This window comes from Canis lupus, chromosome 34 (assembly GCF_011100685.1).
Source record: "Canis lupus familiaris isolate Mischka breed German Shepherd chromosome 34, alternate assembly UU_Cfam_GSD_1.0, whole genome shotgun sequence".
Taxonomy (NCBI): domain Eukaryota; kingdom Metazoa; phylum Chordata; class Mammalia; order Carnivora; family Canidae; genus Canis; species Canis lupus.
Genome location: NC_049255.1, coordinates 22215446 through 22230354, shown reverse-complemented (window position 1 = coordinate 22230354; position 14909 = coordinate 22215446). Strand labels below are relative to the sequence as shown.

Sequence of the window (14909 nt, the reverse complement as noted above, 5' to 3'; positions counted from 1 at the left end):
ACTTTTTTGTGAGTATTATGTTAACCCTCTCCTACTTTGTATCCTTTTCTTAATAGTGAAACACCCATATTATCATTCATGGGATAGTGCTGGGGTGTAAGCCCATGATATCAAATATTCTGTACTACCTGATTTATAAGGGAACCCTATGGAGATTCTTGTTAAAATCACCCAGAAACATTGGAATAATTAAGAAAAGATATTTCATACAATTTCATGCAATAATGTGTATCTAAAAGGTTATGATACTTCACACTTTGTTGTAAAAGCTTAAGTATCAACAGAGTATTTTAACGCTTCCTGATCTGGAAAATTAAATCAAGATCAATGATCCCAGTTGTTTATAATCCTGACACAAAATTACCATTTTTAAAAAAAAAAAAAAGCCTCAGTGCAGAAAGCATTTGATTTCTGAGCTCTGCTAACACCAAAACAGATTTTTAAATGCCTGCGCTTCCCAGAGTTGGAAAGAAAGTCCCGACAGGTGATTGAAAAGATTCCTTTGCTTCTACTCCATCTAGTGGCCAGATTTGGAAACGCTCAGTGTTTCAAAGCAAGTGATGCCTGGGATCCGATGTAAGAATCAGTGATTCATTCATTGTTGAACGCAATTCTGCTGCTTCAAGATGTGAAAGCAGATAGTACCGCTCTTTCATTTAACTATATGAAGGTTGAATTATTTTAAAAAGTACTGAGTCTAACCACCACACCGCCACCCTCAAAAAAGCTAAATAAATAAATAAATAAATAAATAAATAAATAAATAAATAAATAAATAAATAAATGATTTACACAATGTTCTGATTCAAAAGCGCCACGTTGACAAATTCATTTTTCCAGACTAGTTCTACTTCAGATTAGTACATGTGATGGAGTTTTTAGGGCACTTGTAAATGATTAAAATTCCTAGGTAATCAGTCCTAAGAGCAAAAAGAGAAATGAATAGTTTTCCTTTTCAAGCTTTCCTCTCTTTGACTCTGAAGGGACAAATGAAGGCAGAGAAATGGTCCAACCTGGGGCCTTCACAAAGAAGAAAAGTCTTCCAAGTTCTTTACTTTGCAAAATTCTGGGAATTACACACAACTAAATGGTAGCTAAAAATTTACATTTATTCAAAACAAGTACAGCACAAAGGCTTCTCTGACTTTTAGTCATTGCTTAGATGAAAAGCAAAAGGGCTTTTCTTTTATGGTACTTGGAAGATACATGGATTATTTTCAACGGCATATTTGTGAAACATGAGTATTTTGGGATTTGGGTTTCTCCGTGCAAGTTTGAAAGAGATGAAATTTAATAAGTTCTATTTGCTTCATGAAACATTAAATTCAACTACGGCTGTGTTCCAAAAGTATGTTTACAATCATCTAAACTTCAGGACATAGTTTCCAGTAGAAGTAATGTCCTAAATGAAGTCTGTTCATTCCTTTACATGGCTGATGTGTGTAACAGGTTGACGTTCTTCTTTTGATAAGATTAGTCATCTAGACTTCTGTGAACCTATATATACCTATAATCGATTCCAAATGCTTTGGGGAGCTGATAGCTGCTTTTCCTAGACTTTCCCAATTTCTTCACGTGTAAAAAAAATACTTGCAATTCATCCAGTTCCATCAGAGATAAAGCATCAAATTGACCCCACACCCTGTCTTTAATATTGTAAAGTATTATTGCTGACACTTGATCATCACGTTGAAGCAATGGTGACCAAATGTGGTTGAGTGAGCCCTGACCAGGGAATGGGATGCTCAGAAAACTAGAAAAGAGATCTGAAAGCTGTGTGTAGACGAAGGCTTTCCTATCCTACTTCATATGTTTCAAGTATAATTTATTTTGTTGTTTCTGTGGGGAAACATACAACAAATTCCTTCTACAGGAAAATGAAATCGGATTGATACCAATGACACCCGTAAGTACTGAACTCTCTGGATTTTTGTCAGAAAAGCCACCTTGACAAAGCTGCAGAAGAAAATGAACTCTCTCCAGCAAAGACGAGTCACTTCTCAATTTCTGTGAATAGAAGAGTAACCAGAAACTGCTTTTCCTTGCTCTTCCCTTTAATACGCACACACATTAACACACAGGTTTCAGACATTTTGATTCCTCTATCTCCTTCGGGCCTTCCACATGTGGGTTACAGTCTAGGGGTACCTATGTTGGGTAGCATCCAAAGACCTCAGGAAAGTTTCCAAATATTGCTCCGAAGCTGGCAGGGGAAAAAACAGAGCCATCCCATTTTATGGTGAAGGAAACCGAAGGTTTTTCTAATGGGCATGTCTTAATCCAAGTCAGTTCAGAAAATAATTAGTTTAAAATGGGTACATCTGATCACAAGGTAGAAGGGCACCACATTTTTTTTCTTGTACTTTCCCTTTCTAAGCTCTACTATGGAGTGAGTGATGTTTCTGTGTTTCTCAAGAAAGAAAAATGAACCCTACTGACATCAGACACTTCTTAAAATACAGATGGGAGGCCCCCTTCTATTCCGTGGCTTGGGTTCACTCAATTTGGAGAGCCCGCTCACTTGATCTAACACCCAGGCTCCCTTGGCAATGCCTCTTTTCTCTCCACTCTCTTCTACATAAACGCTAGTGAACAGTTTCACTGAGCAGGGCACAGGCTTAAAAGGACTGTGTTAATCATGTCAGAGCTCTGAAGGCCATGGAATAGGTCTCCCCAAGGAGCAGCATGGCCTCATCACTGGAGGTATTAAAGCATTTGCTGAGGACCATTGGGCAGGAATACTGTAGTAGCAATTAAAGTATCATATGAAATTAGACTTTTAAAAATCTTTGTATTATGAAAGGAAAGGCTCACAAACCATAAATGTACAATTAAGGCATGAGAAAGGGTGCACCATGGAGCACCCCATAGATCACTAATAAGAATTCACCAGCACTCTAGAGGTCCCCTTGGTTTGTTTTTGTCATTCCACAAATGTTAAATGGACATCTGCCTTATGCCAGATACTGCACTAGGGCTAAAGGCAGGGAAGGGAAGTGAAAAAGAGGCTTTGTCTTCATGGAGTTTGGCAGCCATAGCTCAGCATGTATTGAGCCGTTACTCGGTGCCACCAATGGTGCCAGTCGTGAATAATTTAATGTCTGAATCAGACATGATTCTGAACTTCTTTGTTTTACAGATGAGGAAATTGAACTTATCTGTGTCTGCTTCAACCCCAGGATTTCCTTATTCTTTGATTCAAAACTTGACCTAAATAATCCTGTAGAAGGATAGAGAAAAGGGTCGTCGAAATGCTCGTGATACGGAAATGAGAGTCTGATTGTCATGTTCTTTCTCAGGCCTCTATCAAACCAAAGTGTGGGCGTATGATCAGTTTCTCATCTGGAGGAGAGAACCCTCATGGAGTGAAGGCAGTCACCAAGGGCCAGAGGTGTGCTGTGGCTCTGTGGTTTACCTTGGACCCACTTTATAGAGAATTGGTGAGTGTGTGATCCACACAGAAGGCCAATTAGATGTCCCAAAGATCTGCTTCATGAACTGATTTATCTGAAAAGTCCTCTGATTGATCCATAACCGTTTAGGGATCTTAGAGATCATAAAAATCAAACTACTACAAAGTCCTTTCTTTCTAGTTTCCAACACTGGCTGTGTTTTCTTTTAAAAAAAATTATTTATTCATGGGAAAGACAGAGACGCAGAGACATAGGCAGAGGGAGAAGCAGGCTCCCTGTGGGGAGCCCGATGCAGGGCTCAAACCCAGGACTCTAGAATTACGACCTGAGCCGAAGGCAGATGCTCAACCACTGAGCCACCCAGGTGTCCCAACTGGCTGTCCTTTCTAAGCAAGAATAGATTTTCCTGTTGAGACTCAAAATGAAGCAATTACACATCTGCTGTCTGTAATGTGAGTTTGAGAGGGAGAGGAGGGGCTAGGGAGGCAGTTCTTGATCAGATGGGTTCCAATAAATGAATGTTTGTGGAAAATACGAATTGAAATGACGCCTGACAGTTTCTAGATAGTTTGGAGCTTGTTAACAGACTGTGGTATCAGGAGACAGGAACCACTTTCTCCAGGGCACCAGGAAGACTCATTTGTTTTCTCAAGAAATCATTAAAAGCGCACTGAATAATGGATGAGATGCATGTAGAGGACAGTGAGTAAACCTGAAAGTTTGTCATTATTTACTATTATTAGCTTAAATGTAGCATATTAATATATTGTTATTATTATATTGGAAGTAGATACTTAGCCCGGATCCCATCCTTCTGGGTTCCCCAGCCAGAGCTTATGGTCACTATCTGTGAGGCTGCAGAAGGATGACTTAAGACCATTGAAGGAAAATGTTGACTTTCAAATTGTTACCACCGCTTGGTGGAGTTGTCCGCTTCGAAAGTAGCAAGTTCATTGTCACTAACTGGCTCCAGTCAACAGCTCCACTTGGGATGCTAGATTGAAACTGAAACTTCACAGCAAGGGGTACACTGGGGGTCTTCAGTCTCCTCCAGCCCTGAGTATTGACAAGCTGTGAATTCTAGTCTTTTTTTTTTAAGATTTTATTTATTTATTCATGAGACACACACACACACACACACACACACACACACACCGAGGCAGAGAGGCAGGCAGAGAGAGAAGCAGGCTTCCTGTGGTGAGCCTGATGTGGGACTCCATCCCAGGACCCCGAGATCATGTCCTGAGCCAAAAGCAGACACTCAACCCCTGAGCCATGCAGGCATCCAGAAATTCTAGTCTTTAATATGGCATTCAATCCAGTTTTCTCTTAAAATACGTAAATTGAATCCAATCTAGTCAGAAACTGTTTAAAATTCCTGCCTCCGTCTCATACTTCTTGCCATGGGATCTAACATGGATTTCGAGGCTGCTAGGCCACATTCCATAAGCATTTTTTCATGTACCTCATAGATGTTTATGGAAGATCTCTGTACCTGGGCAACCGGGCTGGGTAGGCCCTGGGGGGTGGGGGGTGACAACACACAGTCCCTGACCAGAGGTGGGGGGATTTGGGGGGTGGGGGAGGAGCTTGGAGAGATCCACAGGGAAGTAGATGTGCGACAGCAGTGTGCATTTTGTAGATGGATTGAGGTTCCCTCTCCCTGAGGAGATGATAGCCAGGCCCTGAAAGGGGCAAGAGGGATCCTGGTCCTGGGGGGCTGGGGGAGCAGAGCACACAGTTCTGAAGAGTTCAGGGGGCCCTGAACAGTGTCCTTCAGCTATGGTTCCTTCCTTTCTTTGTGCTCCTCACTCCAAGAGGCCAGCACTCCCTCCCCACCCTCCCCGCAGGGCACTCCTGCACCAGGCAATCCAGGCAGGCCCTGGACCGACAGGAAGGGAGCACATTCCTGGAACATCGCCACACGCCTTTGTCTCTTTAGTGTTCAGCTCAGCAAACACTGAGTCCGTTTCATTACTCAGTATCCCAACCTTCTCTTCCAAGGTATTTTCTATCAAATGAAGGAGCACAAAGTGAAGCAAGCCTCTGGGCTCCTTCTGGATCCCCAGGGTGTTGGGAAACCTCCCAAAGAGTCCGGGCAGTAGCGGCATCTAGTGGCCACACGAGAGAATGACCAGAGCCTCTTCAGCAACTACTGGGAAATTCAGAAATGTAGCCTGTGGGATTCCCACACTTTGCTCCCACGTCTCAATCACCTGTGCAGTTTTGCAGACTGCTGACACCGGGCTTTCATCCTCAACCATCCTGGATGTATTGATGGGAAGTGTGACCTGGGTATAGAGAGCTTTAAAAGCTCCCCAGGCGATTGGAATGTGCAGGAACATTCGGGAGTCCTGAGCAAGGCGCCTCTTCTCAGATTGAATCCCTGAGCAAGGAAAGCCTATGAAGGAGTCAAAAGGGTAGGCAGATTTCCCTGCTTGTTCTAGATTGTTTTCAAGGTATCAGTTCTCAGAGAGAAAAGAGCTAGTGTTGTAAACTCTTAAGGAGGCACAACATCAGAAGCTTGAGTTCTGGGGCAGCCCAGGTGGCTCAGTGGTTTAGCGCCTTCAACCCAGGGCCTGATCCTGGAGACCCAGGATCGAGTCCCATGTCGGGCTCCCTGCATGGAGCCTGCTTCTCCCTCTGCTTGTGTCTCTGCCTCTCTCTCTCTCTCTCTCTGTGTGTGTGTGTGTGTATGTCTCTCATGAATAAATAAACCAAATTTAAAAAAAAAAAAAAAAAAAAAAAAGCTTGAGTTCTTTTGTACCTGGAGTTCCAGCTCATGAACTTCTCCCTTTCAGGAGAGACGTGGTTGCAACAGTCTCTTGGGGGAAGCACATCTGAGCATTTGTATCAGTTTTGTATGCCTGTTTGTTAAGGAGAAAGTTGTGGTTCCCATGTTCAGAAAGTAGTGCTCAGGCATCTTACTTAGCATGACATCAGTTTAGCTTTCTGTGATTTAGTATATTTGGTCCTTATGGTTGCCTTTCTGGAAGCATCATTTTCAACTATGAGGTCTTGAATGGAGGAGCTTTGTTTTCAAGTCATAAAATAGTTTTGCCATAACTTGCTGTGTGGGGCGTTGTGCTAGGGACTAGTGATAGGGGACACGGACTACATAAGACATACCCCTGTTTTCAAGGAGCTTGAGATAAAATGGAGACACACAGGGAGGGCTGAGGTAATTCAAACACCAGGCAAAGTTCAGTAAGAATTATTCGGGGCAGATGTATGTGTTAGCAGATACAAAGAGGAAATCAGAAAGGCTTCATTGAGGAGATGGCAGTTGGCCTGCACCTTAGGGAGAGACATTTGAAACAGAGAGAGGACCCTTCATGCACTTGCATATTTATTCATTGGATGTAATCGAGCCCTTGCCATGTGTCAGTTTTTGTTCTGGGCATTGAAAATACAACAGTGATCAAAATTGACAAGATTCCCTGCTTTCGTGGTGCTTTCCTTCTAGTGGAAAAAGACAACAAATAAGTAAAAGCAAATCCTTGAGAGATTTTCAGATAGTGAGAAATGATGTGTGGGAAGGGGAATAAGATCAGTGATTCGAGAGTAAAGGGGAGGTGACAGCCTGTGAGAGCTTTCCCAACAAGGGACATGTAAGTTGGCACTTGAGTGACAAGAAGCAGCCAACTGTGATAAATATCTTGGGAAGAATATTTGAGGCAGAGGACAGGTTGCAAAGGCCCAGAGATTAATACACCAAGAAATCCCAAGTGGCCAGAACATGGTAAGCAAATGCAAAATGGACAGTGCTCTGAAAGGAGGGCACAGAGGAGGAGGGGGATCAGATGCAACGAACTAGCTAAGAAATATGAATTCTTGGGATGCCTGGGTGGCTCAGTCAGGTAAGCAGCTGCATTTGGCTCCAGTCATGGTCCCAGGGTCCTGGGGTTGAGCCCCATGTCAGGCTTCCTACTCAATCCTACTCAATGAGTAGTCGGCTTCTCCTTCTCCCTCTGCCCCTTCCTTCGCCCATGCATGCGCACGCGCGCGCTCTCTCTCTCAAATAAATAAATAATTTCTTTTTTTAAAGAAAGAAACATGAATTCTATTCTAAATAGGGTAGGAAATCCATGTGCCCTTCTGGCTTCCCCTTCTGGGGAAGAACAACATGGTACCTCTAGTACATACAAGACAGGAAGCTACAGCTAATCTACATATTGTGGACTAGAGGAGTGATGGGGAAGGTGAAAGAACATGGAAGGTTGGAGATGCCATTTGGAGATAGACCAACTGGGCCTGCTGATGGTTTGATGTAGGGGGAGGGGAAGGCATAAGATGTAATGGAAGCATCCAGAGGACCTTTAACCTAGATGGGGGCTAGGGATTTCTTTGAGCGATTTCAGGGAACTTGAGGTAAGTCAAGAAATCACAGTATAAGGTGAGGTGAGAAGAGAAGACAGGGAGAATCAAAGAAGAGAGAAAGGTCTAAATCAGGCAACTCCTTATAAGCATACCAAGAATATTGGTTCTAGAACCTCAAGCAACAGGAACCCATGCACGGGTCATGAGCTGTGAACTGGACAGTGACATGGTCGAGACTGAAGTGCAGAGGGCCCACCAGAAGCATGTGCGAGTGGGGTGAGAAATGGGGTACAATTTGGAAACTGCACCGATTGAGCTAAGCGACGACGAAAGCCTAAATCTGTGGTTCTCCAGGGGGAGCGATTTTGCCTCCTGGGGAACATTTGGCAATGGCTAGAGATGTGTTTTGGTTGTCAAAACTTGGAGAGACATGCTACTGGGTCCCTGGAGGGGGTAGAGGCCGGAGCTTCTGCTAAACATTCTGTTAGGTGCAGGACTGCCCCCCAAAACACAGAATTATCTGGTCCAGAATGTCAGGAGCGCCGAGGTTGAGGAAGCCTGCTCTAAAGTAAGGCAACAGTAGTGGACACTGAAAATGGGTGGTTATAGGAGGTGGAAGAGACAGGACTAGGTGATTTATCAGATCCAAGGAACCGTGGCTGAGCTTTGAGGGCAAATGGGGGAGCAGAGGCGGTCCTTCCTGAGAGAGAGGATTGGTGGGGAGGACCAGAATAGGTGTTGGGGGGGATGGTGGGAGGGAAGCACTGAGTTGGAGATGCCTCTGGAACCACACAGTAGAAAGGGTATGAAGGCACAAGACTTCTGGGCAAAAGAGAAAGCTTGGAAAGTAACTGCTTAGGACACGAGGCAGCCAGGAGAAGGCAGCAGTGGAGGGACGTAGATGAGCGTCAGGCCTCGGGATCTAGCGCCAGCCTGTGCACGATGGACGCCTCGCGGCATCCGGGAAGCACCTGCCGCTGGGGCTGGTGAGGACGTCATGTAACAAATGTGTCACTTACCTGTTTTGCAGGAGCGAATACAGGCCGACGAGGTGATCGCCATCCTAGATCAGGAGCAGCAGGGGAAGCACGAGCCGCCTATCAACCCCAAAGACGAGCTATGAACATGAGGGAAAGAAAAGTTCTATCAGATATTTATTTAAATTGTTAATCTTATGAGAACCTTTTTATTTTTGTACAGAGCCGTGGTATAAGTTAACAGGTTAAGCTGACTCTTCTGATCCCCCTTCTGTTCCTGAGGATGCTCGCTTTGCCCCACTCGGGCTGTCCGTCTTGGTTTCTCGTCAGGTCCACGCACACACACACATGCACGTGCACGCACACATGCACACACACACACACACACACGCACTCGGGCCCTGCATTTGCTGCAGATCTGAAAGCTCAAGCAGAAAGAATCAGTTGTTGGCAAAACTACACGTCTCGTGCGGCTCCAGCTATAAAGGCAGCGTGTGGTGTGGACCCAGAGGCCTTCCTGGCCCCTTGGGTGACACCGCCTCGCAGGGCTGGCGGCCGAGCTGGAGTCCGCAGCGGGGCCCGCACTGCCCCCCGGGGTGGGGAGTGCTGCAGGAGATGGGAGCCCCACCTCTACAGGGCCCTGGCGTGGGGACTGGCTCTGGTGCCCTCACCTGAGAACACACCTCACCTACATGGGAAGCTCTGATTCATCGTCCACAGTGCTCCGGACAGGACTGCCCTGAGCCTTGGGTCTTTGAAAAGAATGGGTCAGGGGGTGGAAGGAGAGTGACCCTTCACCCCTGTGCCTTGGGAAGAACATCCCCAGCCCCGCCTGGAGCAGGGCACCAGCGCCGCAAGCCCGAGTGTGGGGCCCAGTGGGGTGAAATGTATGAAAAATGGATTTCTGACTGATTCCAGCCTTCCACTGCGTGTGTTTTGGGGTCTCCTCATCTCGCTGCTATCCAGTTCACAGATTCGTGCTTGTGTCTGATTGTTTAATACAGGGAGCCTTACTCTAACATCTAGCATTTATGGTTTCTTCTCCCGAATGTTTGGTGTGGCTTCAGGTAATGGGTGTGTGGTGGTGGCGGCGGGGGGTGCAGCCCAGGGACAACACTGGGCCATGACTAGTCTGCTGGCAGGGGCTTCAGGACCACAAGGAAAGTGGAAGCAGTGCTGTTGAAGGAACAGAAATGGTTTGCAGAGGTGTCGGTCCAGAGGACGTCTGGCCCTTGGCCGGAATTCTGCGGAAACCCTGCAAAGACACTGTTTGCAGTGGGGCTGGGGTGGTTCTAGCCCAGGGAAGCCGGTGCCACGAGCCAGTGGGAGATCACCTGCCTTGGTCATGGGCACGGGTAGGGATAGTCATTCCTAAGAAAACCATCAGATCACAACATTTTCTGAAAAATCTCATTTATTTTTTTTCCATTAATGATCTTGGTTAATGGTAAGCTCATTCATCCTTTGAGACTGGAAAACTGAGTCATCGTGACTTATGTGCCATCTCTTCTCCACCCAGCCTTCAGCTGGAAGAGTGGAAGGAGCATCAGATTTATAATCCCAGCTGGATCGACGATGCCCTGCTGTGTGACCTGCAGCCACCGTCTTTCCCTTTCTGGGCTTCGGCTTCCTTTTTCTGAAAACGATGTCATTGGTTATGATTGTTTCCAAAAGGCCCTCCCGCCTCTTGCTCTAAATACAAAACCAAGCAAATAAAAGACAAAAACCAAGCTGACTTTAGAAAGGTTCACAGAGGTAACCAAAGTTACTTCTACAAACATTGGGAGCATTTGTGAATGGGTTCATTAACGTGTATCTGTGATTTGAAAACTCTAAACCCAATTTTTGGGCTAAAGCTTCCTGAGCTTTGAAAAGGTAGGTTTCTGTTTGTTTGCCTTCTCACCGAGAGGTGTTTGCTGGCACTCCGATGTGCTGGTAGGGGAAGCTGGGCAAGATCTAATTTCTGTTTTCTGGCAACAGGGCGTCAACAAAGAAAACCGTCTTTGGTGCCTTGTGGTTCCCGCTTCCTGGGTGCTGTGCGAGCTCCAGGAGAGGCAGGGACTCCCGCACACAGGTCGAGTTTCCGCCCCACAGAAAGTGGGGGACAGCCTCCATCCATGGTGTGTGGATTCACATCTTATGCCATTTGCTGACTGCACAGGGTAGTGATTCCTGTTTTTCAGGTTGCCCGTGTTGTTTTACACCTGGAACATTGTGTATCCACTAAAGCATTTATTTATTTTTTTTTAAATCTGCTCCACATCAAACCATACATAATGTTTATTCCGATAGTTAGGGAGTGTCATCCGATGACTTGAAGCAAATCTGAGCCAGGGCGGCCGAGTCGCGTTCTGTGCGAATGCCTGGCCAGGGGCCTGTGGGTGCTGGATCCTGGCGCAGGGCGGCGTCCGGGAAGGGGTGCCTGTTTCGATGTGGCCAGAGAAGGTGTTTGCTCCCGATCTATGGGCCTGGAGGGCTGTGTCTGTGCAACCGGGTGGCTTTCTCTGATCACTCAGCAGTGCTGTATGTGCTGGAGACGGCCCAGGCTGAAAGGCCCACTTTTTCTGACCTCACGTCCAGGCCTCTTCAGCTCCACCACCTGGGGAATGACCACTTACCTGGTGACCATCCCTCCCTTGGATGAAAAGCCTGCACTTTTACAAAGCTTTTGTTTCACCCTCTCCTGGCGCTGGATGCTGAGGACACAGAGCCTGCTCACACACCAGTCCTCCTGGAGGTGTCACAGACCCCGATGCCCACTTTCCAGATGAGGGAACGGACAGCAGTGAAGGGAAATTGGAGCCTGCGATCACTCAGCTTGGAATGTCTGTGTCCCAGGAGCAGGGTAGGGGGCGGGTAGAAACAGGTACAAGGGTGATTTGCTCCCTAGGCCATGCTTCCAGGCATATTAAATTTAAAGTAATACATTAACATGAAGAGAAAAGTCAGATTTTTATAAAATTTGAATGTTTGCTCCTCTGTTCCTTTCTTGCTGAGTGATATGTGAAGGCGTAGTTCCCCTTCTCTCCTCAGAGATGTAGCGAATGCAGGTTGTGTAGTTCAGTTAGATCAGCCCCACTTTGGGTGCCTGGGTGGCTCCGTGGTTGAGCAGCCGCCTTTGGCCCAGGTCCTGATCCTGGGGTCCTGGGATCAAGTCCCACATCGAGCTCTCTGTGAGGAGCCTGCTTCTCCCTCTGCCTGTGTCTCTGCCTCCCTCTGTGTGTCTCTCATGAATAAATACATAAAATCTTAAAAAAAAGAAAAGATGAACCCCATTTTCAGAAAAATAACTGTGTCCCAGGCACTGCCTTCATGGAGCTCACAAAAGGAAAGAGAGTTTTAGTCAGGTGTTCCTTTTTCCTCTTTCTTCAACCCAGAGAGAATCATGAACATAAATTTCTTCTTGAGGAGACACTGCCATGGGACAGAGTGATATTCTTGGGTGTGCAAGGTACTTTCTTTAGAGCCCTGGATATAGATTGTTTGACAAGAAATCTTAGTTTTAATGCAGCCTTCATCATTACTGTGCACATAGCGTGTTTTGGCACTTATTCAGCTGAGGAGAAGCCATGGAATGAGTCACTACCATTTAATAATATAGACCTGTGAATTTTAATTGAAGTACAAATGCTGAATTATTTCACCTAAGACAGCCACAGGCAACAACTCCCTCACTGACGTCAAGGGTGGAGGTAATGGGGGCCACCTCACCGATTCCTTATGCCAAATAATGAAACATTCTGAGGTGACTGGCAGTGCTATGGCTGAGAAGTGGGGAAAAGTTGAACTGTTCCCACATCCAGAACTCCTCAGGGAGACAGGAGCCATTTGGCAAAAACTCCAAACCACAAGTTAGATTCGGGCCCCTGGTTGCGATCCCTCTCTTCCTCCTGCCAAGAAGCCTACGATGTGAAATGACCCCCCACCTAGTGCCACAGCCCACCCGCAGATCCCCTGCTCTTCAGATAATCTGATGTTTCTACCATGAGACATAGGCTGTTTTTTTTTTTTGTTTTTTTTTTTTTTTTTTGGTGTGGGGGGACCTGGTTGATTTCTTCAGACATACTGAGACCTGTAACATCAACCACCCTTGGAGCTCACTGCAGGGTTGGAGCTGCAGACTCATGCTGTCAGACCTTCCCCTTCACCTCTGGTCCCTGGAAAAATCACCGTGTTCTCTGTACCCCTTGCTGACCTCTGAAGCCAAACAACATCAAGTCCCAATGCTTGCTCTGCGTTGGATGGCATCAACCACATAAAAAATTGGCGTGGTGAATCACCTCTGCCTTCAAAAATCTTACTAAGGGCTCACAAGAAAAATAACCAAACGAGATGTTCTTGCCCTCTATTTTCCTGCCACGCATTGCTAGGAGGAGAAGCTGAATGCTCCTTTCATTCAATATACAACACACCTTTTCTAGCCACTTGATTGGGTGTCCCTGAGAGGAGGGGGATCAAGAGGTGACAAAAGCAGAGTTTGGGAGTTTGAGAGCCTTTCCACTTTATGGGTCATTCTCATCAGTCATCTGTTCTGGAAAGGCCACCCACCTGCTTTCTTCATTCCAGTCTCCCATTTCAACAGTGAACTGGGTGTTCTCCATCTATCTGGGAACTCTTGCCCTTGGCCCCTCTCATCAGACTTAGAGGACTTCCCTCTTGATGGCAGTGTGATGGCATAGGCTTCGGAAACCCTACCCAGCTCCAAGTTAAACCCTCTCTTCTTCCAAGTTGACGTTTCTACCTCCGAATTACTACCTGATGGTAGGCGGGAGTAGAAATGAGAACCAGGGAAGAGGTATTACCTGCTATGTCTCATCTTTTTCCACTTGTAAATCATCCATCCCATTGTTCAAAGGGTTGTAATCATGGTTGGCATTTATAAAGCTTTTTTTTATGGTCTTGAAGCACTTGGCAATCCTATGTAACTACACAATTATCTTGAGAGACACATCAGTGCAATCTTCCTTTTGTAAGCAGGGAAAATGAGCACTCGCAGCAGAGGGTTCTGGTAGAGCTCTGGTCACTCATGAATTCATTAATCAGTTTTTGAGTGGCTACTCCACAGTGGGTTTAAGGAGGTATTCAAAAATTACTAAGGTTTCATCCCTTCCTTTGAAGAATTCAAAGTAAAGTAGGAAAAAAGATAGATGTGAACTAATGAAACAATTAAAAAAAAAAAAAGCCGTGTGAAGGGAGAGGGAAGGGAGTGGTTGCAAAGAGAGAAAGCTTCACAAGAAAAGGTTAAGCTGGGTCTTGAGTGCTAGCTCTGCTCCCCAAGCAGAAAGGAGCATGTGACATCTCATTTGACCACAGTGTCCTCCACTGAAAAAGTACGGGATTTGAGGGGCACCTGGATGGCTCAGTGGTTGAGCATCTGCGTTTGTGATTCGGGTTGTGATCTGGGGGTCCCGGATCGAGTCCCACATCGGGCTCCCTGCATGGAGCCTGCTTCTCCCTCTGCCTGTGTCTCTGCCTCTCTCTGTCTCTCATGAATAAATAAAATCTTAAAGAAAAAAAAAAAGTATGAGATTTAACCTGGATGGTTTCTTGGGTTCTGAAACGTTAAGCAGTCAGAAAGAGAATTCATATAAAGGTTGTTCTGGAGGGGGGCAGAAGGGGATCTTAACTGTGGATCTGCCTGGGAAAGCACTTTAATGAATGCTGTGAAAATCCAAATAAATACCAGTTTAAAAGGAAGTTTTATTTCCTTGTGAGGAGGTATATTTAAGTGGGGGGGGGGCGGGGAAGCCACCAAGGACTTGGATTCTTACTAAAAAGCAGAGGAGCGGCAATCGTCAGGGGAAACAGAACTGAACCAGGTCCTTCAGTGAGCTCTTCCGGTGACCTTGCGCTCTGCCCACAAGTCCAAGAAACTTCTTATCTCACATGCCCTGGAGTCAGTCCACCCTCTCAAATTCTTAACCTTTCCTCTCAGAAATGGGAATAATGAGCATATCCCAGCCCACCTGAGGATAGTCAGGTGCATTGTCGAAAAAGCCTAAAGCGTTTGGCAAAATTAGTCAAGTTTTTAGCAAAACCAGAAAGCTATGCTGTCCTCGAGTGAGGACATCTTTTCCAGTGTCAAAAAACAGGGAACAGGGTCTCAGAGGCTTTGGGAATCCTTGGAAGCAGACCATCTCCAACAGGAGTTAATGGGGCCCGTTTGCCTCATTTCAAACCACAGGGCTGAATAGGATGT

At 45.9% G+C, this 14909-nt stretch overlaps 1 protein-coding gene across 1 annotated transcript in view; it reads left to right on the top strand.

The window, feature by feature from the left end:
- Positions 1-10440, top strand: part of P3H2 (prolyl 3-hydroxylase 2) — a 150337-nt gene extending 139897 nt beyond the window's left edge. The window contains exons 14-15 of the mRNA XM_038583692.1: positions 3300-3440; positions 8764-10440. Of these exons, the coding sequence (XP_038439620.1) occupies positions 3300-3440; positions 8764-8856 (234 nt within the window). The 3' untranslated portion in view covers positions 8857-10440. The remainder of the gene's footprint in view (positions 1-3299; positions 3441-8763) is intronic.
- Positions 10441-14909: the final 4469 nt, after the last annotated feature.